The sequence below is a fragment of the Hylaeus volcanicus genome, unplaced genomic scaffold, assembly GCF_026283585.1.
Source record: "Hylaeus volcanicus isolate JK05 unplaced genomic scaffold, UHH_iyHylVolc1.0_haploid 12237, whole genome shotgun sequence".
Taxonomy (NCBI): domain Eukaryota; kingdom Metazoa; phylum Arthropoda; class Insecta; order Hymenoptera; family Colletidae; genus Hylaeus; species Hylaeus volcanicus.
In genome coordinates, this window is record NW_026533172.1 from 1,858,524 (window position 1) to 1,886,380 (window position 27,857).

General features: G+C 33.0%; 8 protein-coding genes across 30 annotated transcripts; 5 read left to right on the top strand and 3 right to left on the bottom strand.

The window, feature by feature from the left end:
- The first annotated feature begins 128 nt into the window (after positions 1-128).
- LOC128883623 (uncharacterized) lies at positions 129-6,252 on the top strand. 4 transcript variants are annotated; one of them, XM_054136172.1, is made up of 20 exons: positions 129-243; positions 325-484; positions 537-676; positions 730-792; positions 872-989; positions 1,047-1,158; positions 1,243-1,290; positions 1,342-1,466; positions 1,544-1,776; positions 1,824-1,897; positions 1,944-2,077; positions 2,142-2,244; positions 2,298-2,884; positions 2,943-3,195; positions 3,485-3,556; positions 3,623-4,221; positions 4,280-4,764; positions 4,819-5,003; positions 5,078-5,467; positions 5,524-6,252. In XM_054136172.1, exons 1-20 carry the CDS (start codon positions 195-197, stop codon positions 5,671-5,673), a joined length of 4,080 nt encoding a protein of 1,359 aa, XP_053992147.1. In that variant the 5' UTR covers positions 129-194; the 3' UTR covers positions 5,674-6,252. The 4 variants fall into 4 exon arrangements, 3 of the variants coding, with proteins under 3 accessions (XP_053992147.1, XP_053992145.1, XP_053992146.1); XR_008459076.1 differs by lacking the exon at positions 5,524-6,252 and having other exon boundaries at positions 1,047-1,290; positions 4,819-4,888; positions 4,945-5,003; positions 5,078-5,152; XM_054136170.1 differs by having other exon boundaries at positions 1,047-1,290.
- A 106-nt stretch (positions 6,253-6,358) lies between these two features.
- LOC128883631 (uncharacterized) lies at positions 6,359-8,243 on the bottom strand. Its single transcript, XM_054136196.1, has 2 exons — positions 6,944-8,243; positions 6,359-6,895 (listed from the first exon to the last, which is right to left on the bottom strand). The coding sequence occupies exons 1-2, from the start codon at positions 8,241-8,243 to the stop codon at positions 6,672-6,674; spliced, it is 1,524 nt and encodes a 507-aa protein (XP_053992171.1). The 3' UTR covers positions 6,359-6,671.
- Positions 6,359-9,905, bottom strand: LOC128883635 (uncharacterized). Of its 2 annotated transcripts, none has more exons than XM_054136208.1 (4): positions 9,563-9,905; positions 9,294-9,492; positions 9,114-9,237; positions 6,359-9,066 (listed from the first exon to the last, which is right to left on the bottom strand). In XM_054136208.1, the coding sequence occupies exons 1-4, from the start codon at positions 9,903-9,905 to the stop codon at positions 8,881-8,883; spliced, it is 852 nt and encodes a 283-aa protein (XP_053992183.1). In that variant the 3' UTR covers positions 6,359-8,880. The 2 variants fall into 2 exon arrangements, with proteins under 2 accessions (XP_053992183.1, XP_053992182.1); XM_054136207.1 differs by having other exon boundaries at positions 9,294-9,495.
- A 102-nt stretch (positions 9,906-10,007) lies between these two features.
- LOC128883638 (protein CWC15 homolog) lies at positions 10,008-11,575 on the top strand. The gene is made up of 7 exons (XM_054136212.1): positions 10,008-10,164; positions 10,213-10,408; positions 10,482-10,585; positions 10,646-10,712; positions 10,776-10,923; positions 10,972-11,129; positions 11,180-11,575. Exons 1-7 carry the CDS (start codon positions 10,110-10,112, stop codon positions 11,241-11,243), a joined length of 792 nt encoding a protein of 263 aa, XP_053992187.1. The 5' UTR covers positions 10,008-10,109; the 3' UTR covers positions 11,244-11,575.
- Positions 11,576-11,703: 128 nt separating this feature from the next.
- Positions 11,704-15,019, top strand: LOC128883627 (uncharacterized). Of its 9 annotated transcripts, XM_054136190.1 has the most exons (18): positions 11,704-11,985; positions 12,030-12,235; positions 12,293-12,429; positions 12,473-12,544; positions 12,606-12,654; positions 12,705-12,816; positions 12,868-12,964; positions 13,032-13,120; positions 13,186-13,275; positions 13,321-13,476; positions 13,520-13,648; positions 13,695-13,831; positions 13,883-14,063; positions 14,111-14,245; positions 14,294-14,386; positions 14,436-14,515; positions 14,563-14,696; positions 14,744-15,010. In XM_054136190.1, exons 1-18 carry the CDS (start codon positions 11,815-11,817, stop codon positions 14,884-14,886), a joined length of 2,211 nt encoding a protein of 736 aa, XP_053992165.1. In that variant the 5' UTR covers positions 11,704-11,814; the 3' UTR covers positions 14,887-15,010. The 9 variants fall into 9 exon arrangements, 8 of the variants coding, with proteins under 8 accessions (XP_053992165.1, XP_053992160.1, XP_053992159.1 ...); XM_054136185.1 differs by having other exon boundaries at positions 12,705-12,964; positions 13,883-13,929; positions 13,981-14,063; positions 14,111-14,386; positions 14,744-15,019; XM_054136184.1 differs by having other exon boundaries at positions 14,111-14,386; positions 14,744-15,013.
- A 54-nt stretch (positions 15,020-15,073) lies between these two features.
- On the bottom strand, positions 15,074-18,501 carry LOC128883625 (uncharacterized). 6 transcript variants are annotated; one of them, XM_054136179.1, is made up of 9 exons: positions 17,480-17,657; positions 17,107-17,414; positions 16,701-16,958; positions 16,170-16,639; positions 15,977-16,123; positions 15,767-15,850; positions 15,396-15,716; positions 15,262-15,354; positions 15,074-15,213 (listed from the first exon to the last, which is right to left on the bottom strand). In XM_054136179.1, exons 1-9 carry the CDS (start codon positions 17,508-17,510, stop codon positions 15,105-15,107), a joined length of 1,821 nt encoding a protein of 606 aa, XP_053992154.1. In that variant the 5' UTR covers positions 17,511-17,657; the 3' UTR covers positions 15,074-15,104. The 6 variants fall into 6 exon arrangements, with proteins under 6 accessions (XP_053992154.1, XP_053992151.1, XP_053992149.1 ...); XM_054136176.1 differs by having other exon boundaries at positions 15,262-15,326; positions 17,107-18,501; XM_054136174.1 differs by having other exon boundaries at positions 17,107-18,501.
- Positions 18,502-21,533: 3,032 nt separating this feature from the next.
- LOC128883633 (uncharacterized) lies at positions 21,534-23,276 on the top strand. 6 transcript variants are annotated; one of them, XM_054136202.1, is made up of 7 exons: positions 21,534-21,689; positions 21,740-21,884; positions 21,928-21,980; positions 22,044-22,213; positions 22,278-22,397; positions 22,464-22,820; positions 22,904-23,276. In XM_054136202.1, exons 2-7 carry the CDS (start codon positions 21,788-21,790, stop codon positions 23,190-23,192), a joined length of 1,086 nt encoding a protein of 361 aa, XP_053992177.1. In that variant the 5' UTR covers positions 21,534-21,689; positions 21,740-21,787; the 3' UTR covers positions 23,193-23,276. The 6 variants fall into 6 exon arrangements, with proteins under 6 accessions (XP_053992177.1, XP_053992178.1, XP_053992174.1 ...); XM_054136203.1 differs by having other exon boundaries at positions 21,750-21,884; XM_054136205.1 differs by having other exon boundaries at positions 21,615-21,629; positions 21,750-21,884.
- On the top strand, positions 23,185-26,411 carry LOC128883626 (uncharacterized). Its single transcript, XM_054136181.1, has 6 exons — positions 23,185-23,780; positions 23,834-24,859; positions 24,924-25,616; positions 25,686-25,915; positions 25,972-26,081; positions 26,131-26,411. Exons 1-6 carry the CDS (start codon positions 23,323-23,325, stop codon positions 26,272-26,274), a joined length of 2,661 nt encoding a protein of 886 aa, XP_053992156.1. The 5' UTR covers positions 23,185-23,322; the 3' UTR covers positions 26,275-26,411.
- The last annotated feature ends 1,446 nt before the right edge of the window (positions 26,412-27,857 follow it).

Here is a 27,857-nt window from a genome sequence, read left to right on the forward strand (position 1 = left end):
ATCGTTTTCTTCTTCTGTTGAAAAGAGCACTCTGTTTGTAATAGATTTCTTGTTAAAACTAAAATCGCGTTTTAATAAATACATGCAACGCTATATTTTTAAAAATTTCACATTATGAGTCAATGTAAAAATTATCTTTTACTTTGAAGCAATCCTTGTACACGTTACCCGTAACGGAGTTTTGTCAGTCACAGATGTCTCCTCGACTCACGGATGCAGGAATTTTAATTCCAAACCCCAAATGTATGTTGTTCCCCATCTTTCTAATATACATAACAAATCTTTTATGTTCATATTAATGTTATGAATGAATTTCTATTTTAGTTTCTGAAAATTCTGTAATTGAATTTGCCAATTACGCAGAATATCCAGGACAAGTTCTTGTGTGTGTCACAAGCCTGCAATTCGGCCCTCATCAGCAAACATTAGCTCTTGGAGATAAACATGGAAGAGTGTTACTGATTTTTTTTTTTCAAAAAGTTGTGTAAGTATCAAAAAGAAAGAAAATTAATCAACGAAATTCTTTGATTTATTAGATACGTTCGTTATGATGTTTTCCGGGATACCCAACTGTACAAAATAAAAACAAATTTGAAACAAACAAGAAATACTAAACGCAACGATATTCAAAGAATTTCTCGCACTTCCCCTGTCAATCATCTTTGTTTTATTCAAAGTAGGACACTAGAAAACTAGAATGGAAATATAATCTTTAACATTTTTTTAAAGAGAACAATGGATTTTTTCTTTTGGTTGCTTTACATACATTTATTATTATTTACCAAATTTACTGTAAGCATTGATTTTTTTTTTTTTATTTTTTTTTTGTGTCTCCCTACTTTTATAAACTGTGGTTTTTGGCCTCATATAGCAGAATTACAAGACAAAACTCGTATTGTCAACATAACACAAAATCATAAATGTGTTATTCATGCATTATTTTCTTTAAATAACTGGGAGCCGTGGGAGACTTGTTCTCAACAGTCTATGTAGGTTTTTTCTATTGAACAATGCGTTAATGTGTAAATGTATACAATTTGTTTTAGTTATTATGTAAGCGGAAGTAGAGATGTTGTCGTTGTATGGAACGCTGAAGATTGGTCCCCCGTTTTCAAGCTCCCAGCGTCAGAAAAATTATACCCTTCTCTTGTAGCCCCAGTATGTATTCAAAAGGTCACAATCCCATGGCCTTTCTCATCTAACGACACATATCCAAAAAATAATTGTTTTGATGTTCGAAAGAATTGTCCTTTATTAATAGGGGCAATTTTGCAAAATAACAAAGTGGTGGTATGTTAAAAGCAATTCATTAAAAAAAACAACTTTCGACTTTTTTTTAAGATTTGGAACAAAGAAGACAATTTTTCAACGCTAGCAACGCTAAAGGAGTCTGACTGGAAAGATTCCCTTTTAGAATTGTTAAATGACACTCTGAACGCGTCTCATGTCACAGTTCAATTAACCATGTAAAATTATTATCTTCTGTTTATTTGTTTTTTGCTTCAAAACATGATTTTCTTATGGTATCAAATTAACTGTATAGTTTAGAATCAACGCATCACTCTTCAACAGTGTTTGAACAAACACAGTGTCCAGTTTTAATATGTGGTCGTTTACTGCAACGTCAATATCACAAAACACAATCATTTTTTGGATTTCTGATACGTTGGTTTTGCTTGAATTCATCCTCACCTGACACTCTTCTAAAACTTGTCCTCTTACCTCGCACTCCCCTTCAACTGAAATGTTTTCAAACATCCTTGTTCAATCAAAAACGTATGTATAGCTTCTTTTTTATCCTTCTCCACAAATACCTTTTTTAGACATTTCCTCTCAATTCAAGCCTGCAGCAACTTTAGGTTATGTATGTATTTTGAACGACATAGGTCAAGTAGAAGTAAGAGATCATTAGGTTATCTCTTATGAAAAAAACAGCTTTTTAGATACGGTCTTTAGTGGAGCTGGATCTTGTTTTAAAAATTTTAAATATCTCTGTTACATTTCCCCCACCGTTAGAAAAGAATTCATGTTTTATTACACCTCTTTTATCATACTTTAATATCACGTCAGACTCAACGTAGGATATTTTCTTTCTCTTTTTGATCATACCATTGTTTCGTAACATCATGTCCCATATGTAGTACTGTTGTATTAAGTTTTTCAAACGGAGTCGTTCAAATTATTGATTTTCAATTGTTTTTGAAATTGTACTCAAGTGACTCTCCTTTCAAAGAAAAGAAACATGTAGGGGCAATGATACTTTACAATAATTGATATTGATATCTATTTAAATTCAGATACCTTTTAATAATCGGAATTCAATGAGTCTATTGCCTGTTGATGAAGGCTCAGTCTACAATAATTGTCCGAGAGGCACATTAAAAAAGATTTCTTCTCCTTGTCAAGAGATGGATGGAAAAAATACTGTTAGCGAAAGTGATACACTATCAAAATCCGCTTTAACATTATCCGACCAAAGTTTTAGTAGTATTTCCAACATTTCTTCTTTAACCTCTTTACAAGAAGAGAAAAACGCGTGTCAGCATTCTGAAGTATCTTTCCTACCAATTAATGACAAGGAAGTTTCAATACCTGCCGACATTGTTACGTTAAAAAAACTTCAGCGCAATGCTTCAACAAATGAATTGGTTACAAATTGTAATGTTTTAGTAAAAGAAAACAAACAACAGAAAAAAAAAAAATTAGAGTGTTTCATTGAAAAAAAATTAGAAACAATTGTATCCTACGAAATAACGTCGCAAAAACAAACGTTGCCTATTCCTGAATCTATTTTATTCATAACCAAATTAATCGATTCAAATACTGAACATGATAAAAAAAACCTTAACGATCAACATAAACAAACGTGCCGTGTTTGCCTAAGGTAATTTTTATTATAAGAATGAATATAAGAAGAACATTTGAGTGTGTTGCTTGTTTAGAAAACGATATTTATTTCAGTATCCATACCGATATCCTGATTGTGAAAGAGAAACTTTATGGAGAAAATGTTTAGAACTACCTATGAATCAAAATCTTTTCAATTGTTTATTGGACATTATGAAACAAGATGGTGGAGTTCACCCGTTTTATCAAAATTTAGAAACCATGATTCCTCTTAAAGATCCTCTTGTTTTACGGCGCTTAAAAAAAATGTTAGGGTGTTTAGCCTATTGGTCACCCTTCATCAAACAGGTAATCTTGTAATTCACACACGTTACCATCCATTTCATTGTTTTTTCCGATAGCTCGAAAATGTGTCCCATTATCTTTGTAACAAAAACATACAAATATTTTTTTTTTAAATAAATCTTAGTGTTTTAACGTTTTTAAGATTTTTTTAAAACTTAAGGTTTTTTTTTTTATAATTAAGTGTTATGCAAAAATTATTTTGGGCTTCTATTTAATTGTACCCGTGACATTCAAAAAATTCGTTATACATTACATTTTTTTTTCTTTCTATTTCACGGTTTTTATATTTTAGGTTGACTGGATGGCTCAACTAGTGTTCGCTGTGGTATCATTGTTTCCTACGAAGCCCTTGATTTCGTTTGAGGTGATAATTTTTTGTTTTTTACTTTTTTGGGTTTATGAAAAAAAGAGTTTCTTGATTGTACTTTAGATTCTTGTAACAATGCTCATTTGGTGGTCATACATGGGTTGTTTGAATTTTAATGGAATGGGTATAATTGCTCAAACAAAAAATCAAAACACGCAACCTTCTCACATTGCACAAAAGGATGTGTCAACTAGCTGTTCACCAACAACTCCTTTAGGTTTAGAAAAAGATTTTCCGTGTGATCTACCGGAGACGCCTATGAATGAATCATTATGTTATTGGGCATGGTTCGCCCATCCTCTTCCTAATACCCCACCGTTAGGTTTAATGGTTTTAGCATCTCATAGCTTTTTTTCAGAAGACAAGCAACTTTGGTGTTATTTAGTTCTCCGTTTTCATTTTTTAACAGAAGATTCTTTGCATTATTTAAATACTTATGATTCACAAATCAGTACAATAGATTGTGAGTCGGTTACAACAGGAAATAGTTTTGATCTTATAAGTGTTCATGTCCATTTTGGGTGCCGAATTTTATGGCCTTTAATCCGTAGTTGGCTTTCAGAAGTTTTACCAAAATGTTCTTTACAGACATTATGGGATCATCTTTTTTCAAACCCTGAAAAACCTTTCCTATTAGTATCAGCAGCGATAGCCATTCTTCAGTAAGATTTCCGTTATTTTTTTTTCTTATCGAAGAAAAAACCTTTTTTTTTTTCTAAGGGTATCTCGAGCGACCTTATTAATGCTTGATAATCTTACTGATTACTTTATTTGGATGAAAACTTCTCGTTCATTACCAATGTTTTCCGTTTTACAAAATATGTACGCTATAGAGCAACGCATCAAGTTGGTACATATGCTATCCATTACTGGAAATGAAGCTCGTGAACTGCTTGAAAGGCATTTACATTTAACCTTACAGGATCTCCATTGGCCTCCTTTACAAAATTGCGACATGAATAAAAAAACAAGAAACGCAGCAACCGTTATACAAGACAATCCATCTCTTAAAAAAGTGGCGACTGATGTGATGTATCCTCAGTTGTTTCTTTTGCCACGATTACCACAAGCTTTTGGTGATGTTCAAGATGTCGTCAAACTGTTACCTTGCGTTAATACGACCTTACATAGGTCACGGGAACGATTATTTAACACTTTACGTGACCAGTTGGCGTTAAATGAAGTATCTAAGAGAGAAACATCCGGTAAAAAATTTTATTAATGTTTTCTTGATTATTACCAGCTAAGGATTTTTTTAGACGCAACATTACAGGAATTATTAAAGCAATTGGTTTTAATTGAAGAGCACAAAGTCGATGATACCCAATGGTACGAAAGAGCAACTCGTGAGCATGAATGGGCTCGCAAAACCCTTTCCACTTTAGAAAAACACTTTTTCTTACAAGATCAGCCGGTGAACTTAGCAAAAGAATTTTCTAACAAAGTACGTAGGTTTTTGTCCACTTTTTAGCTTTATTGTCTTTTTTTTTACGTGTCTTTTTCTGTTATCCCTATAAGGTCTTCGATATGTATGAAAAAACTATTAAAAGGTTAAATACAAAAAAAAACATTCATCACGAGACACCTCCACTGAATGAAAGTCAGGAGTCTTCAACATTGACAATGACTAATACTACCATGCTCAAGACTTTGATCAATGACGTGGAACTTTTATTGAGCCATGAATCTAGCAAACATCTGAGCGCGTTAAACGAAGAACGCGTAGCTCAACGCCAACGTGTTCTTGAAGAAGAAGAAGATCGTCAATCATCTGTGCCTTTTGAAGCCCAGTCCGCTTGTGATAAGAAAACTCACACATCTCCACATTCCAATGAACTTTGTCCAACACAGGAAACGACGACTATTCAAGCCCTCGTTATTTCTTCGCAAACTTCTTCGACGCACCCTGTAACAGTCTTTCGCTGTTGTCAAATGATCATGTTTTATTGCATGTTTTTTTATAGGAATTAGTTGAAAGCGACACGTTTCGTCACTCTCGTGCTTCGCTCGACGAAACGTTGACGAGCGAAAAAACGCGGTGGCTAATCATGCAGCTACGTGAAGGTCGGAAAATCTTCACTCGTCGTACTAAAATAAAAAAGAAAACAGGATAAACAAGCTTTGCATAATCACCTCCTTTTTTTCTCTTGCACAAGTGGATTCTCTATTCATCAGGCCCAATAAATTGTTTTATGCTCAGTGTGGTTCACTCTTATAAAGAGACGTCGGCATGATATTCTACCATTGGTTTTAATGTGATGATGATTGAGTGTTGTGTTACCATGACTGAGCCCATGTTTACAAAAAACTGACTACAAATGAAGCTGAAGCTAGAAAAACTAAGCAACATTGCTATAGGCACAAAGAAGTTTATAATGCAGTCATATTTTCAATTGCAATAAAAAAAATTCTTTTTTCTTTTCTTTTTGTCTAGACAATTGCGAGAGCGTAACAAGAGAAAACGCATATTGTTAATTGTATCTTCTCTTAACCCGCAGATCCATTTTTACTTAAAAAAAACAAACAAAAAGGCTTAATCATGAACGTTTCAGCACTTTATCTATTGAATTGAATCGATAAGCACCGGTACAGTTCACCACTTGACGTCGTGATAAACTCAATCCAAAACACTTCTTTTCTCCAAGTCACGAGCCCCAAACCAGTGAATGATAACATTTTTAAAGTAAAATTAACTCTAGAGGCTCACTTGTTCAGTTGAATGGATTTGTGCGTGTTCGCAACGACTGTACAACTACTTTATATCGATGCATACTCCAACATCTGAACGATGTAGTAATTGACACAAATAAAAAAAAAATTTTCGAGTTCAATTATTTTTACAGAAAAAGTGACGCGGAGGTTTCGAGAAAAAAAAACTGACATAGTCACTTTTTTTTAATTGTCATTCTATAAATATGCGCATTCGAAAAGGTCCAACACACGTGTCTTTTTATCAGACACCATACAGGGAAGTGTCGCGTGATGAAGACTTTCCGTTGAGGTCCGACGTGATGTAAAAGTTCGAGTGATGACGATTTTTTGGTGGTGTGTCGTTTGAAAAGTCCAAAGTGGCTTACTTAGCGAAACATAACCAGAAAACACACAGACTTGTTTACTCGTGGTTTTTCTGATATAGAAAGTATGTTTGAATACATGACCTATTGGTGTCATCTTGCCAAATCGCCACCCTTGTGAGATGTAGTTCCTTTTGAAGATATGTATCAAAATGATGAGGTTTGAAATAAATTTGGTGACGTTGACTTTTATATTGGGGAATTCCTGAGTAATTCCGTTTATACGATTCCCAGGACTGTGGTTGTAGAACAAAAAAACCTCCTACAATAACAGTATCACAATTTAAAAACCGCACTCTTAAAATAATACCTGAATGTAAGCGTTTTACAATATTTTGAAACGTTTTTTTAAGCACTGTATCTCCATTTTGAAGGTGAAGCCATTTAGTTACAGAAAAGGCTAAAATTGTGTCATAAGTTTCTTGTCGATCGTTCAATTGTTTCACAACATCTTCCGTTAAAAAGCTTATATTAAAAGGAAAACTGGTGTTGCAAACCGTTTTATCCTCTAATAAATCTTGCATGGAGAGTAAAGGAATACATCGTGATACGTTTTTTGCTCCTGTGGTTGACTCACACTTAACTGGAGCATTGTTTCTTTTTTGTTGAAGCTGGTAGTAGCAATGGTACTTCCAATCACGTACTTGTTGTAAACAGTACTCAATCAATTGAACATCAATATCTTGACCAACAATATGGCAAGGTTCACAATGCATTGCAATTCCAAAAGCTGTTTGTCCTGTATGGCACCCAATTTCTAACACTGTTTTATTTTTAAAAAGACCATATTTCATGAATATTGAAAGGTTATTTTGATGAAGCATTGTATGTATCGTGGGGCCCACGTTTTGAGGTATCCTTTGTAGATACTCAGCTTTTTGTTTAGGCGAACAAAAATTGTTACCACAAGGAAACAATTTTTTCTTTTTGAAAAAAAAAGGCCCATTGATTAAAGAGGTTTTAACTGGTACACGCGCTACTGAATGTTTTGAAGAGAATGGAGAATAAGTACGGCATTGAATTTGTTTTTCTTTTATAGGTACAATTTTCTTGCAAAAACTTAACCGAAGAGATGGCACCCATGTCCAAAAAAATGCATTCAGTACAATAAAGTGAGTTGTGGTTTTGTAATTTCTATCCAAATTCTTTAGATTAAGACTTTTTAATAACAATAGTACCCAATTTGTGTTACCGCTTTTCCTGTAAGCCTTTAGTAAAAAATGAATAAGGGGGGAAAAAAAAAGACCCAGTAAGCGAAGAAACCGTTTTTCAAGCGTTTTCAAGTGAACTGCACAGGAAAAGGAAGAGGAATCACGTATTAGGCAATTAACTATTTGCTTCAATGTCTCGAACTTAAAGCAGATAATGTTTAGACTCTCTAAAAAAAATTTTTGAACCTTTTGTTCATTTATTAAAGTAGGCCACTTATTTAAAAAGGTTCCTAATTCGGCGTTCAATTGAATAATTGGAGCGACAAGTGTTTCTTTTAAATTAGTTTCTTTAAGAGAACAATTGATTTTAAACCTTTTAGGTTTTTTCACATCACGAAAAATTCTCGATTCAACAATCCGTTTTTTTCTCGCGTTAGCAATTTCTGCTTCATTAATCATGATATATTCGTTAATTTCTTGAACGTGGAAAATACAAAAAAAAGTTTTCAATTTTTATTTTGAAAACACAAAATTAATAAGAGGAAACATCTAGAGAACAAGTTTACTATTTTTTCAGAAAAACATATAGAAACAACAATTTTTGCGTTCTCTATTAGTGACCTAACATGACGTTCTTGTAGGTTAATTACAAGTAGGTCATGACTAGATGAAAAAGATTGTAATCCTTAGAAATGAACTGTAATTATTAAGAAAGAATTAAAATTTTTAAAAATATATTTCTGAATAAATCAATTTCTTCACATTTTTTATTTCATGTCAAAACAAATGTGACTTTGCAATATTTATTTAAAAATATAATTTTCACAGATAGAATTTCCCACAAATTTTTTTCGGAAGGCTTAAACCTTTGCGATTTTTTAATATTTTTTTCAAATGGCTTTTTACCTTATATAAAATATTAGTTATTTCTCTATCAAACATGTGGCAAAAATGTATGTTATTCGGAACTGAAAAATATAGCACACCGGACGGTATAACAGCGCGTTGAATTGGAACTGAAAGAAGACAGAAGAAAGAGAGGAAGATAAAGGTAACAAAAGAAAAATAAAATAAGAAAAAATTCCAATATTTTCTTCTAAAGAGGAGTTTTATATTTGGATTGTTTCCATGCTTCAAGTTGCTTTAAATTTTTCCTTTTTTCTTCTTGCTTCTTCAATTGACTTTTTGGTTGTTTTTTAACTAATTTTTTGTCCATCTGTTTCTTTTTTCGCTTCTCGACAGCTTTTATTTTTTCTTGCTGTACAAGCAAGTTTGATTGCACCTAAACACTCAAAATTATTAGAAGTTAAAAAAAAAAAAAAACAACACCTTTTGCATTTGTTGATCACTTTTCAACATTTCAGCAAAAAAATCATTCGGGCGACTAAATGGTAATTTTAAAAGAAACAATCTTTTTAAAGATTCTTTAACACCCATTTCGGTCATATTTTGACTGAAAATCAAAAACAAAATATTTCTTTTTAACAAAAAAAAATGTTTTAATCTTACAAAACACTTTCTCTTTTTTGGTCTTCCTCAGGAAGAACTGGGTCACCTTCTTCAACAACATAACGATTTAAAGTAAGACTTAAATGATCAATCCACGGAACACGTTTCACATTAGAATCTATTGAATAGCTGATTGTCTTCAAGCATCTTTCTAAAGCTTCAATGTTATTCACAGATTCTTCATTTATCGTTGAAGGTTCTGCTTTTGGAGCATCGTTTCCGTTGAAATAATTTAAACACATTCAAACTGCAACAAATTAAAATAATACCTGAAGTTATACTAGACAAATTTTTCGAAGCGTTCGCTAATAATTGACCATCTTCTAGAGACATAAATTGTACATTAGCACTAGATGCCGTTGTGGAAGGTATATTTAACAGTCGGATGCGTTCATGAACAGAAAGATCGTTACATGTGTTGGATTCTGAATTCGTAGTCTCTTTAATGTCTTCTAAATTGTCATCTTCATTTTTTAATTCTTTAATGGCCACATCCTTTTTGAAATGCACCTTTTTATGAGGATGGACGACATTGACATTTTCTTGAACACGTCTTTTTTTATGATTTAACGTTTTTTTTTCTAAATGAAGTATGGATTTTTTTGATTCCATTTCAACTTGCTTGGTTTTAGAAAATTTATTTAAAAAAAAAGATCTGTCAAACAATTTCAAAAGAACTTTTTCTTCAATACAACGCAGAATCTTATTGCTCGTTATCAGGTCCAATTATAAAATTTAAAGTCCCCGTTGGTTTTTAAAATTGAAAATCTAATTACAAAAATAAAATAAAATTGCAATTCATTTCATAGGAACACAATGACAACTGCTCATAGGCCAACATTTTACCAAGCGTTAGGAGGGGATAATCAAGGTTGTTGTGTTTTCTTTTTTCTCTTTAAATACACTGGATGGTTTGTAGGAGGTAACTACCTTGTCGCTCCATCTACTAAGGTTTCAAGTCGTGACCTGGCGAGTCACACCACTTTGAAGTTCCGCCAAGCAAGACCTCTTCCTATGTATAGTGAACACACTCAAGCCAAAGAAGAACCATCACGTGAATCTTTAAAAGAAGTCTTACATAAAAAAGAACAGGAACATTATGAGAAAATTCATAGGTCAGAATACCCTACATTCTTATAGATGATGTATTGAAAATGTATTTTATCTATACTGCTACTTTGGCGTTAGAGAAAAGAGGATTATTCAACCTGTTGAAGCTCTCAAAGACTCGTCAAGTCGACGCTTTCCCGTAGCAAAGTTGCCTAAACCACACGTCAATATTTTATTGGACGGTTCGTCCATTATCAAACATGTCAAAGTTTGAAAAAATGTACTTTAACTCTTCCATTTAGATGTGGAAGAAAATCCTTTTCCTCAAGACGAAGACGATACTGGTGGAGAAAACCTAACGAATGCAAGGTAATTTTGAGAAGCGAAGGGCTAGTAAAACTGTTGAACGACTCAAGTTATGCGTGGAACTAGTTTTCCCCAGACATATCATTCGCTGTACCAAGAAGAAAACGAGGAAGGTGATGATGATGAAACTGATGATGATGATGATGATGAAGCGGAACTGATGCGAGAGCTTGAGAAAATTAAAGAAGAACGTCAAATGGAAGAATTAAAACAAGTGTGTCACGTTAATAAAAAAAAATTTACGTGTTCAAATTTTTGGTAGAAAGAAACAGAGTTAAAAGAGTCGTCTTCAAAAGAACATTTGAGAATCCTTCATTCCAATCCTCTAATGCTCCATCAGGATTCCACTTTGAAAAGGCGTTGGGACGATGATGTCGTTTTTCGTAATCAAGCCAAAAATATCCCCAAAATCGAAAAAAGGTTTTAAACAAAAACAAATTGTGTCTCTTTAAAAAAATTTATTGTATTAGATTTATTAATGATACAGTTCGGTCGGATTTTCATAAAAAATTTTTAGCGCGTTACATTCAGTAAAACATCTTCTTTACTCTTATAGTGCAGCAGCACGCGAACAACATGGAGAAAGACTAGTAAAAGTTGTTTCACTTGGAAGTTTTTTTAACATTTTTGTCATTTATTTAAACCTTTTTCCTTTCACAAGCCTACTGTATTTTTCTTCTTCTTTAGACTGTACCCATGTCGATATGCACAAAAATGAACGTTTCTAATAGATGTTTTATTTTGTATTTTCTGGTTTTTGGTTTTTTTATATCCACGGTTATCATCGTTAATACTTTTCTTTTGCTTGAAATGTCTGATATATCTACCTTTATAGTAAGCAGAAAAAAAATAGAAACAGAGACACACTTTTTTCGTTTTTTTGTTAATGTCTATGAATACTGTTTGTTGTTGTTGTTGCTCTTTTTCTTTTTAAATGATTTAACATAAAAAAAAAAACATTTTCATGAACTCCCGACATACAAAGCAATGGTGTGTAAAAATTTAAATTCACGTTCTTGTTCATTTTAATATACAACAACTCCAAAAAGTGTTTTCTACCTAAGATTAATATCTCCGTTGAATACAAGAAATACTCCAAAATACAATGCAAAGTTGTCGTGAATGCAAAGGGTCTACTTGTTTAATACGTTCGAACGGAAAACATAGTATACTACTAGACAGCACTCACGACGGTAAGGAAATTTTGTGCAAACCATTTCTGCCACCATTTCATATTATTCGATGTGATGAGGACGTGGAAAAAATTAAAACAAAGGTTCAAGAAGTCTGTTGCGATTGTTTTTAAAGTGTTCTTTTCAGACGTATGGAACGAGAATCTCGACATTTCTTGATTCGTTGTTAAATCCCCCAACCGAAGAAATACATTTACAAGCAAGTCCATTGAACCCTTTGGAAGAGATTGAACCATTTGTGTTATGGACGCCCCCGCAAGACGTTTCCAGCATTCCTACCGAGATGAGAGGATTATATAAAGGGTGTATCATAGTGGATCCTATATTGACAAAGTGTGGTTTCAAAAATTTGTTTTTTTTTGTTCATTCAAATCTTAAATGTTTACAAAGACATTTACGAGCTCATCAACGTATCGGAGTACAATTTCTTTTTAACTGTCTGATGGGATTAACCACTGTTCCTTCCCATCTATGCGCAAGTCTTATAGAAACACCACTTAGTGGTTGCATTCTTGCAGACGATATGGGTAGACGATTTCAAGTGAATTGATTGCATTGTTCCTTTAATAGGGCTTGGAAAAACCTTACAGTGTATAACGATTTTGTATACTCTTTTACATCAAGGCTTTGATAGTACTCCCGGTATGTCGTTTTCATAAAGTTTTTATTCATCAAAAAATTCTATAACTCATTTAATTTACAGCAGTTAGAAAATCATTGATTGTCACGCCTGCTTCTTTAGTTCGAAACTGGTTTGTATCTTTTAAGATCATATATAGAACTTTGTCACTCTATATGCTAGGGCATCGGAATTAGATAAATGGCTTGGCGACAAGTGTAAATATACTGTTATAACAAGTAGTTCAAAAGATCATGTCGTCTCAACGTATAAATGTTTTCAGTATGATTATCAAGTAATCGCATTTTTTTTTACTTTTGCTAACATCAATAAAAAATCATTCCAGTCACGAATTCTTATTACTTCTTATGAGTCACTGCGTCTTTATTCGGAGCATCTTCATGGGTGCCATGTTGATATGGTTATTTGTGATGAAGCGCATCGTAAATCTTACTTTTTAAAATCATTTTCATTGTTGACATTTAGTTTTTTCTGTGCAATAATGCTAAGGGTTGAAAAATGAAAAAACCAAAATCGTTGCAACCATCGCTTCATTAAAAGCATCTAAGAAATTGCTTTTATCGGGAACACCTGTCCAGGTATAAATTACTTTTCACAACATTTGATCCTTTTGAACGCATTAAATTGTTCATTTGACATGAAGAATTCTTTAGACGAATTATTCACCTTATCTTCTTTATGCATTTCGGAATCTATAATAGGAAATGCTTCATTTTTTCGAAGAAAGTATACAGTAAGAACTACATTTACAATTTTCGTTTCAATTAAACAAAATTAGATTCCAATTCTTTCTGGTCAACAAATGGACGCAACGGAAAATGCTAAAAAAGAAAGCCAAAAAAAATTTGAAGAACTTTCCTACTTTACAAGCATTTATATATTAAGACGAACCAATAATCTTCTTCAGGAACATCTTCCCAGCAAAACTATCTATGTAGGCTCTTAAAAACACGGCATTATTATATTGTCTTGTGTAGGCCATATTTTGTCGAATGTCAGAAAATCAAAAAAATCTTTACACTCAAACTTGTAATATCGTTAGAAAAACTACAAACCTATCCTTAAATGAAAAAAATTGGAGTCCTCGAGTTCTGGCGGCCATTCAAGTACAATGATTTTCTCTTTTTTGTAAAATCGCTAAGTTTTTTTTAGAACCTTATGAAAATTTGTAACCACCCAGCTCTCATTGAGAAAAAAAATGAATCGTCAAGAATTTCCACGAAGAATTTAAGACGGACAAACAATTCATTTGATGTTCACAAATCAGGAAAACTTTTTTTTTTGTTAAAGTTATAGCATTCACCTATGAAAATTATGTTGAATGTGTTTTTTATCTTTAGTCTTTTAATCAATATACGGTGCACTACCTGGGTCAACAGCCAAGAGGGTGATAGAGTTGTCATTATATCGAATTTTACTCAAACACTGGATTTAATAGAGACCTTACTTGAAAATTTACAACTGTCTTTTTTAAGACTTGATGGAACTACGAGTATTAAACATCGCCATGACTCGGTGACTGTAAGTACGCTTGAATTTTGTTCATTTATGAAATGTAATTGATATAGAAATTTAACCAACCCTCCAATAACTACTTTGCTTTCCTCCTTTCAAGCAAAGCAGGTGGATGTGGAATTAATTTAATTGGTGCAAACAGATTAATTTTGTTTGACCCTGACTGGAATCCTGCCCAAGATAAACAAGTCAAAATTAGGCTTTTTGCAATAATTTCTTTCGATTCCTTGGTTCAGGCTTTGGCAAGAATTTGGAGGGAAGGACAAAAGAAACAGTGCTATGTCTATCGTTTGTTTGCAACTGGAACTATAGAGGAAAGAATTCTTGAGGTGATCTATGATAAAGTCTTAACGTAAAAACTTTTTATTTCTTTTTTAGCGACAAGTTACCAAAGATAACCTTGCTGACGTGGTTGCTATATCTGAAGGAGAATCACTTGTTACGTGTAACAATTCTTGGTATTCCAAATATTAAAAAAAAAAAAAAAAAAAATTTTTTTTGGTAGCACTGAAAGGCCAGATGCCGCTCAGAATCTTTTTGTTTATGATTCGCATACAACTTCGATTATTCACGCTAAATTTTGCATGAAGGAAACGTGCTCTACTGAAGACTCCAGTCAGCAATTATTGAACGAAACAGGTGATCCAAATCTGGTTGCTGATACCATTTGTTTTTTCTTTTTCAAGACCTCTCTACATGGTCTCATCATACAGATGGGACAAAAATTGAAGACGCCGTTTTAAAAAAAACCCTAAAAGAAACAGTTTTTTTAGAAAACAAAATAACAGTTGTGTCTTTTGTAATGTCGTTTCATATTGGTTTGCACTAGCAGCGATTTGTTCTCAATACGAATTCTCTTCTTGTTTAACGTCACAAAAAGTAATGTAGTGTCGAAATTGAATTTAAAACATTTAATTCCAAGACGCATTTCACAATAATATTACTTCAATGTTCTCTATCTACTTATTTTTGTTAACAAAAAGCCTTTACTATTTTAAATAAAATGAATTACTACACCATTTATCTTATGATTTTGCAACAAACAAATTATATTGCAAGATGGAACGAAGTGAATCTAGCTAGGATTGATTGTGCAATATCTCTACAAATTTGGTCTGAGTCACTGGAAACGGAATTACGAAGAATTTCTGCAATCCTGTCAAGAAAAATTTTAATACAACATGGTCAATTAAAAGTATTTTACCAAGAAACCCTATTATTTCCCAATCCTTCATTCATTTCTGTATAATTCTTGACGATTGTTGCATACTTTGCTAGCAAATAAAAGCCGCTACGTCTGTAATAACATGTAATGTGTTGAGACAATTTTTTTTTTACCGTAACGGAATATTCCTTGAGACTAAAACAATGTCGAAAATTATTGCTAATTCTGCAAGCATTTTCATGATTGTTATCGAATTTGCCGCGGCATTTAACAAGTCCGAAAACAGTAACAGAAGCTGTGAGAAAAATTGGTTGACTTCTTCATTTAAAATCGTTTGAATATCATTCGTTGATTGTTGGTGACTCTCTCTAGACTTTAAAAAGTAGTAGAGTTCTCTGAAAAGCTCATTATAATATAATGTTGCCAATGTATGAAGATCTATAGAGTCATCCTGGGTTTGTTTTTCTTTGAGACCTACTGCATCCATTTGTTCCCTATAAAATGCGTTAAAAAATGACTTTGAGTTAGCAACAACCGAACTTGCCTGAGAGATTCATGTAGTATTTGAAGAGCGGTAACTCTTATGAAATATGAAAGATCTTTTTCAAAAGCTGTCTTGACACAAACTCTGTTGTGAACATGAAGACAATGAGTTTATGGTTTCTTTTTAAAATATTGGTAGAAAATTTGTATATAGTAAACAAAAAATTGTTGAATTATAAAACCACAGAACAGGAATTTTTTCATCACTCACTGGACGGTGCTCTTTGGCCAGGCGACAATAAGAGACACTGTTGCTTTTTTTCGTATTGATTGAAAATCCTCCATATTATTTGTATCATCTAATTTCAGCAAGACTCCAACAAGCTTTGATGCTATATGATCTCCTTCATAATCTTGACTAGAATAAAGAACAATGAGTTTTTGCTGTTTGAATTATTGTCTACCCTGCAAGCAGAGGTATTGTTAACAGCGCACGTCTTATTCTCCAATAGGTTTCTATAGGGGTTTCGTCTTTTCTCGGAATTGAAAATTCATCTAAGCTCGAAACAGATCGACATTGTAGAGGAACGTCTGATAACCGCAATGGCTCTGAAAGTCGCTCTAAGCATTGTCTCAAACATGTTGGCGGTACGGATGTCAAAAGCGATGCTTCTGGAAGAATTTTTAGCACTTTCCGACTGGTATCAATTTCTATGAAATTCGATTTTTTCAAAAGTGGAACTATTGATGTTGGATGGACAACAACATCTTCATTCTTTTGGTCATCATCTTTGTTTTTTTTCTTGTTTACTCTTAAATTTTCCATTAAAGAATCACAAGATTTCTTTTTTAGGGGATCATTTAAGAAAAGTACTTCATTGCTTTTTGCTGCATGCATTCGCTTACATTCGGATGCAGCGTCAACATCACTCTTCTACTATCACATTCAACATACGTCTTCTTTACAAGGAAAAACATAGCAATATGACATTCACCTGGTCACTTGCGTCATCGGAAATTTCAGTGCAGTACAAAATTGCTGGTAACCACTCCGATACATCAGGGACGTTCCGATCCAGTATGGTGTCCTGTGAAGCATTTGAATCCATAGGAAAAACATTCCAAGATATATCGTCGGGGGCTTCTATTTTCAAAATAGCTCCGGTAATACTTAGCATCACTTGAGCGCTTAACACACGCGATGGTATGGAAGATAACAAACAGCTTGAAACTTCTTGGAAAATTGTTACACACTAACAAAACAAAAAACATATCATGATTTTTTTTCGTTTTAATAGTCTTCTCAATCGATTCGTTAAGACGTAACACTCAAATTTTCCTTTTGCGTTACAAAATTTTAAGTTACTCTGGCTTTTTTGACTAATTAACGCATCAGCTCACCTTGAAACTTATTTGACTTAGAATATCAAACTCGCTGTAACCAGCGAGTATATTCGAGCGTACAACGTTCCGTGTAGTTAACAAAAAACGTAGTTTTGCTAATGTTATTACAAGGTAGCATAGAGGAGGTATATCGGTTATGACAGGGCGCATCAGGCACTCCCACAGTTGTTCTAGAGACCGTAAACGCTGGGCTACTAGTGTTCTAGCACTACCTTTATTCTGGTTTACGTTAACTCTGTCTGTTGCGTCGGTTGTTTTCTTTTCCGATACTAGATTAATAATCAGATCAAACCAAAGAGCGTCGACTAGAATAACTCCAACATAAGCGCACGAGTAAGGGTGGCGCGTTAAAGCAGACCATAAAGCGTACCAAAAATCGGAACTATCGTTTTCATCGTCATTGGGATCTACCGCGTATATGAACGCTGTAAGACACTTTAACGTCAAGCAAGGATAGTGCAACGTATTAGTATGCGTCAAGCCATTCGGAAAGATGAAATCTATTAGCTCTGGTGCTCCAAAAAACGTGAAACCTTTCCCGCGGCCTTTAGAAACGTGGATGCCTGCAGATGTTGCACCTATGAGTAAACTGGCCAGTGTTCTGATAGCTTGTGAATTCTTATTCACGTGTTTTGTTATGTTGTGAATCAGTTGAGGAAGTCGGTGTGTTGGGGCAATAGAAAAAGATGATAAAACGTATGTTGTGTGTTTAAGATGAGATGTAGAAAAATAACACGCTAAATAAAAAGGAAAAATTGTGTTTTGTCGAGCTATTATGTAGCATGTTGTTTCTACTAACAAAAAAGTTGCTTGTTTCGTGTCAACACTCAATAACGTTTCAATGTTTGAATCATCCGTAGTCGTTTTCTCGTTCCAAATATGAAGTAAAGCCGCCATAACGCGTGATGCGTGGAACTCCCATTGAATTATTCTCCACACATATGAATGTCTTGTGACTTCATAAAGACAAAAAATACATTCGGGAAGATCTACAAGGAGTGCGAGCAATTCTTTTAAGGAAAGAAAAAATTTATCCTCGAGTATTACGTCAATGGTCCATTGTATGCTTTCTTTAATGCGTTGAGTAGAAGAAACGAAATCGCAAAGTAATGCTGAGTGTTTTTCAGAAACATCACTAGTTTTTTTATGTTGGTGAGTTAAAAGTTGTAACGCGAAAGTTAGTGGTATTAAATTACAATCTGGTAACATCCAATGTTGTGTTATTTCTGTAATTGGAGGTTGAGTTAGCCCACTTTCCAAAAATCTCAAAAATTCTCGTATATTACATGTCAGTGAATGATATGTAGTTATTGACAGAGTTTCGCAATCAGTTGATTCGTTTAAGTAGAGAAAGGAGAACTTATTATTTATTTTTTCTGTTACTGTCCTCATGAGTTTTAATTTTATAAGTTTTGTATACAGTGCTGCATAATGTGATTACACGGATCTATTTTAATAACTCGAACCGTGCAGCCTCAAGAATAAAAATGGTTACTCAATCATCAGCTCCAACAGGTACAATCACACATTGTATGACTAAAATAGCTCGTCCCTTCTTAGAATCATCAACAATTAACTTATTTCAAAATAGTATCCCATATTTTTCCTATTATAATGACTTAAAATGTTGCTTCCATTCTTTTCACTAATTGAGCCAGCAGTCCTTTGTTTTCTTTAGAACGTGTGCTAATTCATTTTCTTAGACTCTTTCCTATGATTCGGTCAGTACGTTTGCTTTTATATTCACGTCATCCAAAACCTTTTTTCACTTTCTATTGGCATTATGGGGTGTTCGTTCATTCTTTTGGCTTTTAAAATTAATTCCTCACTATTTTCTACAACTAGTTAATCAAAAAAAATGAAAATTGCGTTATTTAGGTGTATATTGCCCTAGATGGGGACTAATTATTTTCTCATTAATTGGTCACAAAAACGTTAACTAAATTGTTGAAACGTTCACCCTACGAATGTATAAGTCACATGTTTCTCATGTTTATGTGTTTTTCAAAAGATCCAGACAATACCAGCAAAAAGTATCACTGCTAGGGAACAGAAATTATGTTCTTACGACTTTGATGCATCCTGGAATTTAGTTTATCTATTTGTAATTATATGCTGAAGGCGTGAGAACCTTCGCGTCTTTTATAATATCTCTTAAAAGTCTTGCAAGTGTTTGCTAGTAAGAAAAGACGCTTTAGTTGTACTCTTTTGACAAATGGCTTGTCATATTTATATTTGAATACAATTGATTGCTTAAGACTCATTGTTTAATTAAGCTTCCATGAATTTTGGCCATATTCAAAGTAATTGCATGTTGAACAGAGAATGAAAAATTTCTTGTTAACAAAAGAAATCATTGTTCTACAGCAATATTTCCACCACGTTACGTGCTACCATAATGTATTCCCAGAAAAAAATAGGCAAGTGAACGCGCAATGGTCTCGCCATTTTTTAATAACTCTTACTACATTTTCCATTTGTTCCTTTTTTCAATGAATAACTTAAGACGCTTAGAAAAAATGATCATTCAATTGAAACAATAAGGAAAGAATAAGGTGGTTAAAGTGTGATTTTTTTGAGAGTAAAAATATCATAGTTACATGTAAAAGTTCAAAAAAGCGTCACAAAAATTGTACAGTAAACTGTTGTAACGTTAACGGCAAGGACAAGTAGTCTTCAGGTTTGTGATCATTAGAAAAGAAGGGTGGGGAAGGCATTTGGATGAAGTGTTGACTAACGAATAATATTATAGGATGCAAGAATTTTTTTATGGGGTTTTTAATAAAGGGAACAATAAGAAAATGACTTTTTTTTTCATTTTGTTTAAATTAAAAGAATGGAAAGATTTTAGTGAACGATGAAAAGATGGCATAATGAAACTTTAGTGAATTATTGTTTGTGTCATCTGATAGAAATTATTGCAACCAAATTACTTTCAATAGGCCTGCATGCAGATGTTAGGAGAATCGACATTTTATTGTTATAGACGCCATGCTTACTACGAATTTTGTGCACAAGGTTAAGAGTAATGCAGGATGAATCTTTGGAAAATTCGATATCTCAATTTCACACTAACATACAAAAGGTTAACGAGAAGTTGGTAACATATTTTTTTCCGTATCAAAAAAAGTACCACCAATGCTGTGTTACTTGTTTTGACCACTATACTACTTTGGATGGAATAGAACAATGTGTACATAAATGTAGTGAACCTTTAGAAAATTTGAAACAGAAAATGGAAGAGGAAATGAAGTGTCTTGAAAAGGAAATTCAGGTGTGTCAAGAAAGATGTCATGACTCTAATTATACAGCTTCTTCTTCAAATGGAACACAACATGAAACAGCTTTGAAAAATTGTATGACGCAATGTTTTTCAAAAGCTCTTGACTCTTGTAAAGCGCTGGAACATCGAATGTTTCCACTTTTCAAAAAGTCGTAAAAAAGTAAGCGTCACTTTGACTTGCCTTTTGACTGTTTTAAACATATGTATTAAATTTTTTTTAGGATTCATGTCAAATGATATCACTATCACCACGGGTTTAAGTCCACATTCTTTAAAATGCTAAAATGATTAAGAAAATATGACATTTCGATGCGAACAATTGGCGTGAGTACGACGTTTTTCGCGTTTTTGTCTTTTCGGTCAACCATTTTGGTCCTTCCACCCTTAAAAATGTTTTGTTTTAACCGCATGCCATTCAACTTAATGAATGAAGACTCTAGATCCCTGCTGTATTCAAGAGTTTATTTAAAGAAAAATGGCTTAGCCACTAAAAATTACTCTTCCTTGATGATTTTGTTTTAACGCGGACGCATTAAAAATAACACCCTTGTTATAATTCTAGTATCAAAAAAATGCATGATTTAACATTTATTATAAAAAAAACTATATCAAAAGACATTGCATACTACGTCCTACTAGAAAAATGTTTCCTATGCAAAAATACTAATCGAAAAAATGGTGCAGTGTCAAAAAAAAATACACATGTTAAAAAAGCAGTGAGGTAGCACAGTTTGGTTTTCACAAACGTGCATTTGAGAGCGCCTTTTAATCGAACATAAAAAGGTTTCAATTTTTTTTGATACGATTTCTAGCGCAAACACATATTGCACTTCAATCTGAGCACGTTGCTCTTTTGTTCATGATTTCAGTAATAGTGAAACTGATGCACCTAACTGAAATGAGGTTGTGTGTAATTGCGTGAGGTCATGTCGTTAAAGAAGTACACTTGGTAAAAAAAACGTCTTCTCTTGATCTTTATCTTTAAGAAAAATTGAAACGCTAGGCGACAAGATGGGAAAAAATATAGCAAAGTAAGGAATCCGTTGCTGTGGCTTAGCAGGCTGAGAAATGTCCGAGAACACTCGAAAACCTGTCCCAGAGTGGTGCAACAGGACTGAATGGACTTACACAATGTGAAAAAGAAAGCAACGTAGTATGAATAAAAAAAATTCATATAATTAGAATAACAAGTGTTCTGTGGTGCTAACGCATACAGTTTTGCTACTCTAACACACAAGTATGGAACTTTATAAATTATCAAGGTCATAAAAAAAAGACTTTACTCAAAATTTTTGAAGTGTGTTTTTTAATTGTATAAAACATTTATTTTTAATTGTTTCAAAAAAGTTGTTTAAAGTTTTTAGAAAACTTCGTGTAATTTTTTTTTGTAATCTAATGAATATTTCGTTTGATGCGTTATCAAGCTCATCCGATAACGCGTCGGTTTGTGACGATTTGCAGCCCTGCCCAGTTGATTTACACGAACAGCAAGGTACATACTTTATGTTTCACGAAATTATCAGACTCTGTAACAGACCATGTAGACGAAGGAGTGGAGCCGTTATTGACCGAAAATGGATCGCGTTGGGTAATGCAACCCTACTGATTATTTTATTTTTGGTAACATAAAACAATCATGTGTGTTGTTTAGGTGATGTTTCCAATCCAATATCCTCAAGTGTGGCATATGTACAAAAAGCATATGGCATCTTTTTGGACAGCAGAAGAAGTGGATTTAGCTTATGATTACAAGGATTGGTGTACTTTAAACCAAAACGAACAGCATTTCATTAAACATGTTTTAGCTTTTTTTGCTGCAAGGTACTGAAATGAAAAAAATCCATGAATCCTACAGTTTCTATGTGTACGTTTTTTTCTTTTCTAGTGATGGTATTGTTTTAGAGAATCTCGCTGTTCGTTTCTTGGATGAAGTCAAAGTTCCTGAAGTTCGTGCATTTTATGGATTTCAAATCATGATGGAGAATATTCATTCGGAAATGTATAGGTGAAGCGTTTCGTTCCTTGTTTGTTTGTTTTTGAGGTTTTGCTAAAAAGAAAATCTTCTTTTTAGTTTATTAATAGACGAATACATTCGAAATCCACAAGAAAAGCATCAATTATTGAATGCTATTGAATCTATTGAAGCAGTGAAACTTAAAGCCAACTGGGCCGTTCGCTGGATGCAAGGAGAAAACTCGCAAAGTTCTTTCGCTCAAAGGCTTGTTGCTTTTTGTGCAGTGGAAGGAATTCTTTTTTCTGGAAGTTTTTGTGCTATTTATTGGTTAAAAAAAAGAGGTTTAATGCCTGGACTTACTTTTTCAAATGAACTTATAGCGCGTGATGAAGGTTTACATGCCGATTTCGCTTGTTTATTATATTCTTTAATAAGAAATAAACTACCTGATTCCTTAGTGCAAAATATCATTAGGTAATATTCTCTTTATTAAAATATGGTTTATTTGTCACACACATTTTCTTTTTTTTTGAAATAATTTATAAACTTTCTTTTAGGGAGGCTGTTGATGTGGAGCGCTATTTTATTTGTGATGCATTGCCGTGTGATTTAATAGGAATGAATCGAAGGCTTATGTCGAATTATATTGAATGTGTCGCTGATCGCTTATTATGTGAATTAGGTGTGGGTAAAATTTATTTTTCATCTAATCCTTTTGATTGGATGGAATTAATTTCACTCCAAGGCAAAACCAATTTTTTTGAAAAACGTGTTGGCGAATATCAAAAAGCAGGTGTTATGGCATCACGTGAACAACAATGCTTTTGTTTAAATGAAGAATTTTAAATTAATGCTACGTCAACATAGAGTGTTTAAATTTTAGTCGTCACATGTTTTTTTTTGTAAACCTCTTAAGCCGTCTCGCTTCAATTGAAAATAAAAAAAAGAGAAAAAAAAATTAGGCTTTTTTTAAAAAATGAAGAATTTGAATTTTTGCGAAAAAAGTGTGTTAGTAGAGTGTTGGAAATCTTTACAAACTATTTTCTTAGAGTACGAAACAAGTGGTCAAATATCAATGCAATTTAATGAAGATATTGCTCTTTTAAAAGATTATATGATTCATGTTCTCGAAACTATGAATAGTCACCTAACAAAGGCTAAAGCTGTTTTCAATGAAAAGGAATATCTTGAAACGTTTCAGTGTATTCTGGATATTTTTGTCTTACTTGAAGAGAAATCCTCATCGTTTCAGTTACTTCCTAGTCGATTAACAGTTCGATTAGGTTGTTTGTTAGTGTATGTTGCTTTCAATTTACTTAAGCAAAACAATAGAAATGAAGAAGATCTTTGGATATCGAATCTTTCCTTTCTGCATCCATGTATTGAAATTTTTCCTAAGCTGCTAAAACAAATTTTAGCTGATTTGGAATTGAAGTAAGTTTCTTTATGAGAAAAAGAAAGCATTTCAAAGAAACAACAAAGTGTAGATGTTATGAAATTCTTCAATCTTATTCCGACACTAAGGAAAATCTTGATTCAGACACTCTTACTTCTTTCAAAATTCTGCGGCTTATTTCTCACACACCATCCCTACATGAATTCATGTTTCTATTATGGGATTACACTGAGGCTATTCAAAATATATGTGATATGGTTATTGAAATGATAAACGATTCTTCAGTGTTGCTTTGTATGAAGGAAAAATGTCATCTACTTTGTTCTTTTCTACTATGCCTGCCAACGTTTCGTTTGCGTCATTTGCCTTCGTATAAACCATTGGAATTTCTTTTGAACTCTTCTTTTTTTATTCCAGTTCATCAACATGCAACGCATTCTTTTCTTTTCTATTGTGATAACACTTTACAATACTTACTTTCAAAAATAACAGCGAGTATTATACAATATGTATGTTTAACGCAAGAGGATTTGTCATGTTTGATAGATTTATTATGTCGATTACTGGAAGAGGTTCTATATTTGAAAATTCCTTTAACAATCACAACTAAGGATGTCTTTCATTTTTATCAATATGCTGTACAACATGCATCAAAACCAATGGTCAAAAAAACAAGAAGAGTGTGCTCTTTACTTTTACCGCTTATTACTACACGTTTTGAAGAATGGAAAGAAGAAAAACAATTATTTACTTTATTATGTCAGCTTTTAGAAGAACATTTAGTATTACACACTTCACCTCTACCATCTCTTTTTACCTACTATACACAGTGGACACAACCTTTAAGTAAAATGGTTCTTTTTTGTACCACATTACAAGATCTTTTTATAACACAACTTCCTTCTTTAACACCTTCTCTTCATGGTCCTATCATTGCTGAACTTTTATTTCATGCATGGTCATCTTTATGTTATCACGAAACACATACTTTATCTTACTGTTTAGCAAAACAATTTTTTCATTGGTTTCTTCATTTATCAATACATTTGACTAAAAACATGATTAAAGAACGTACGCAACTTTTTTTTCTTCTCTATGTGTGGCGCTTATTTGGAAGGTAATTTTGTATGTGTTAAGAAAAAAAATTTGTTAAAAAGTATAATATAATTTTGTTTCTACAGAACACTTGAAAAGCGTACTTTTCTTTTCAATACTTGTTTAAAATATTTAATCTCGTACGCTTTGTTTACAACCTACAACACTCACCTTCCTACATTACCATTACCGCAAACAGACTGGGAATGGGACACCGTTCGAGCGAATATTGTCTGCTATCCCTCCCGTTCACAAACCAATCTCATGCAACTTGTCTTAATACCTTATTTAAGCAACCACACTCAATTAGACACTGTTTTAAATCTTTTTCAAAATGTTTTAAAAAGAATTCATTTTTTATTAAAATCCTTTTTTTATCACACAAAAAATGACCCAACTAGACAAACTCTTATCACAATTTCACAAAATTCTTTGGATCATGTTTGGAGTCAATGTTTTAGTCTTCATCATTTAATTGCATTTCTTCATGTCCCCTTGCGTCTTTTAAAACAGTATGGAACCGTTTTTCACTTCACACAAGCACAAGAACTAGTACAAGTATTTTACCAGTACTTTATCACATTACAGCCTCCTTCTTCAAATCATCACGACAGTAACAACTTGCATCAAAAATCTATGACCGGCCATTGGAATCAAACATTAGTACAATATGATTTATTTTGTTTTTGTTTGGATACCTTTACGTGTTATCCACACATTATAACACAAAAAACATTCACACTCATTTTAAACTATACAGGTGATATGCTTTTACCAAGGTAAATCCCAAGTGTCAACATCTTTTGGCTTTAAAAAAAAAAAATACAACTCGTTTTTATGTCATTTAGAAACTTCACACTATTGACGACGACATTAGTTCCTTGGATTCCTCGTTTTTTGGCTTCTTTATGGAGTCTTAATAATCTTATTAGATGTGTCCCTGAAAATCATTCAAACTATCCACCATTGGTTTTACGCTGTATTAATAAATCGCTGTGTCTTTTTAAAACCTTGGTTGAGTGTCATCAAGATACATCTTGTTCTCAATGTACTACCATTATTTCCTATATCGTTACATGTACGTTTGCTTTTTAACGCAAAAATGAAGTAGAAGAAAAAAAATATATCTACCAGGGTTTGTTGTTTTAACATACCGGAGGGGCGGTAATACAAACAACAATTGTTTCACGTTATGTGACCAAAATCAGTTATTTTTACTTCGAAAAACATTGAATAACTTGAAGGTGTTTAATTGTAATGTAATCACGGCTGACTTTTCACTTGTAATTTCAGAAAGATACCACAATGGAAAGGATTGTGACGCTCTTTTGTGACTGTATTGGAAATACGCGTTGGCAACCTTCCTTAAGTGAACAAATCAATTCTTTGTTACTTAATCGTCTTCAAGAACTAGAAAATATGAAAAAACGCCCATAAAACATTACTAGTAGAAAAGTAACAATAAAGAAAGTTTTTTCTGAAATCCACAAGTGCCGTAAACGGTACAAGCCAACTGAAACAATTCGGTTTTGATAAATTCTTCTTCTACTCCCATCTTGTGGTAGTTGATATAATTTCTTTTTATTATAATATATTTTATTCTTACAACATAACCAAGAGTCTACAATATGGTGAGATGTGATTGGTTCTGATAAAAAGGACGGACCGGGTAAAAAGCGCCATGGCCAATCATCCAAATAAAGATAAGACAGAGAAGGGAGCTTATATGAAACTTTTGAAATATGCAATAACTGAAAAAGGTGAGAACGTTTAAATGTTCCCATACATTCACTCTCTTGTTTTAAAAAACACGCCGTTTCATATAAAGCTTTTTGTAGTAAAGGAACTAAAATATTTATAGGGGTATCACAGAGAAGATGTTGTAAAAATTCAGCGAGTTCAAAATGAAATAATTCAATATCTTCTTCACGAAAATCTTTCGAAAAGTAAAGACCTGGAATACTACGATAATACTTAAAAGAAGCAGCATCATTCACATTCTCTTTATTAAAAGAGGCTTGGCGATGAATATGGTACTTTTCAGCTATTTGAAATAATGAATCCACTACATATGTTTGTTGTAAAACAATTGCACAAAAATAAATACAAAAGTGAGGAGGACCCGCCAAAAGACTGTCCCAAATACGACAACATAGATTAAAACGAACCAGGGAATCTTTTGTGTGATATCTTAAAAGATCATGAGTAAAAAATGTTAAAATCCATGGTAAACAATTTTGAAATTCAAATCCTGTCAAAAAATTCAAATTGATCTCCTTGTCGTTATCCACGTCATAATCCTTTAATGAATTCAACCTTGAAGATAAAGTGATTAAGGAAAATAAGGTAGGTGTTGTACTAAAAAGAAAAACACCAATCATTTTTAGATAAGATACCATTGTCCAATCTAAAGGTGCACTTAACAAATCGTAAAAATATCCTAACACAAATCTTTCACTAAGATAATATAAACATAAAAGATTTTTTTTGGAGTCTTCGCACATATCGGTAACGATTTGAAAGAATTCAGAAAGAGGTAACCTACTTGACGTTTTGTCAATCAATACTAAAGGTATTTTTTTTAATTTTGGCTTTGTTAAAAATATTCGAAACATCATCACCAAACATTCATGAATTCCTTGCGTGTAATCAATATGCTGTTCAGGATATTCATTTGTAAAGAGTTTTATTAAAAAATACCTTAAAAGTTTTTGGCTTTTTTTTATTGGTTGCGTCACGAGACCAGTTGTTCGTGAAACGTCCGTTTTTATTTGACGAATAAGGGATGCATTAACTTTAGATTTTAGCACCTTCTCATGTAAAATTTTTCTTGTTAACACTGGGGATTCAAAATAAACAAAACCTATAAGAATAGGCCAAAATATTTGGCGGTATTCGCATGAGAGTAAACCTTTTGAGGAAAATAGTGCTTCGTGTTGAATACAAGAAAAAAGATGTTGATATTCTGAATGAAAGATATCTATTTCAAAACTATTTTTACACCTCTTATAATATGTTTG

What these genes read in the sequence shown, in the direction of transcription:
- LOC128883623 (XM_054136170.1), top strand. Translation starts at nt 195, where the DNA reads ATGTCTCCTCGACTCACGGATGCAGGAATTTTAATTCCAAACCCCAAA. An exon ending in TTTAATTCCAAACCCCAAAT is followed by an intron (nt 244 to 324) that starts GTATGTTGTTCC and finishes TTTCTATTTTAG; the next exon opens with TTTCTGAAAATTCTGTAATT. An exon ending in GCAGCGATAGCCATTCTTCA is followed by an intron (nt 4,222 to 4,279) that starts GTAAGATTTCCG and finishes TTTTTTTCTAAG; the next exon opens with GGTATCTCGAGCGACCTTAT.
- LOC128883631 (XM_054136196.1), bottom strand. Translation starts at nt 8,243, where the DNA reads ATGATTAATGAAGCAGAAATTGCTAACGCGAGAAAAAAACGGATTGTT. An exon ending in TGTAAAACGCTTACATTCAG is followed by an intron (nt 6,896 to 6,943) that starts GTATTATTTTAA and finishes CTGTTATTGTAG; the next exon opens with GAGGTTTTTTTGTTCTACAA.
- LOC128883635 (XM_054136207.1), bottom strand. Translation starts at nt 9,905, where the DNA reads ATGGAATCAAAAAAATCCATACTTCATTTAGAAAAAAAAACGTTAAAT. An exon ending in CAAAAAAGAGAAAGTGTTTT is followed by an intron (nt 9,238 to 9,293) that starts GTAAGATTAAAA and finishes TTTGATTTTCAG; the next exon opens with TCAAAATATGACCGAAATGG. An exon ending in GTGATCAACAAATGCAAAAG is followed by an intron (nt 9,067 to 9,113) that starts GTGTTGTTTTTT and finishes TTGAGTGTTTAG; the next exon opens with GTGCAATCAAACTTGCTTGT.
- LOC128883638 (XM_054136212.1), top strand. Translation starts at nt 10,110, where the DNA reads ATGACAACTGCTCATAGGCCAACATTTTACCAAGCGTTAGGAGGGGAT. An exon ending in CATTATGAGAAAATTCATAG is followed by an intron (nt 10,409 to 10,481) that starts GTCAGAATACCC and finishes CTTTGGCGTTAG; the next exon opens with AGAAAAGAGGATTATTCAAC. An exon ending in ATCCCCAAAATCGAAAAAAG is followed by an intron (nt 11,130 to 11,179) that starts GTTTTAAACAAA and finishes TTATTGTATTAG; the next exon opens with ATTTATTAATGATACAGTTC.
- LOC128883627 (XM_054136182.1), top strand. Translation starts at nt 11,815, where the DNA reads ATGCAAAGTTGTCGTGAATGCAAAGGGTCTACTTGTTTAATACGTTCG. An exon ending in GCTTCTTTAGTTCGAAACTG is followed by an intron (nt 12,655 to 12,704) that starts GTTTGTATCTTT and finishes TCTATATGCTAG; the next exon opens with GGCATCGGAATTAGATAAAT. An exon ending in ATCGCCATGACTCGGTGACT is followed by an intron (nt 14,064 to 14,110) that starts GTAAGTACGCTT and finishes TAATTGATATAG; the next exon opens with AAATTTAACCAACCCTCCAA.
- LOC128883625 (XM_054136174.1), bottom strand. Translation starts at nt 18,501, where the DNA reads ATGAGGACAGTAACAGAAAAAATAAATAATAAGTTCTCCTTTCTCTAC. An exon ending in TGGCCAAAGAGCACCGTCCA is followed by an intron (nt 15,851 to 15,976) that starts GTGAGTGATGAA and finishes TGTTCACAACAG; the next exon opens with AGTTTGTGTCAAGACAGCTT. An exon ending in GGAAATAATAGGGTTTCTTG is followed by an intron (nt 15,214 to 15,261) that starts GTAAAATACTTT and finishes TTTTCTTGACAG; the next exon opens with GATTGCAGAAATTCTTCGTA.
- LOC128883633 (XM_054136199.1), top strand. Translation starts at nt 21,804, where the DNA reads ATGCGTTATCAAGCTCATCCGATAACGCGTCGGTTTGTGACGATTTGC. An exon ending in CCGAAAATGGATCGCGTTGG is followed by an intron (nt 21,981 to 22,043) that starts GTAATGCAACCC and finishes TGTGTTGTTTAG; the next exon opens with GTGATGTTTCCAATCCAATA. An exon ending in TTAGTGCAAAATATCATTAG is followed by an intron (nt 22,821 to 22,903) that starts GTAATATTCTCT and finishes ACTTTCTTTTAG; the next exon opens with GGAGGCTGTTGATGTGGAGC.
- LOC128883626 (XM_054136181.1), top strand. Translation starts at nt 23,323, where the DNA reads ATGAAGAATTTGAATTTTTGCGAAAAAAGTGTGTTAGTAGAGTGTTGG. An exon ending in TTAGCTGATTTGGAATTGAA is followed by an intron (nt 23,781 to 23,833) that starts GTAAGTTTCTTT and finishes AACAAAGTGTAG; the next exon opens with ATGTTATGAAATTCTTCAAT. An exon ending in GTGTGGCGCTTATTTGGAAG is followed by an intron (nt 24,860 to 24,923) that starts GTAATTTTGTAT and finishes TTGTTTCTACAG; the next exon opens with AACACTTGAAAAGCGTACTT.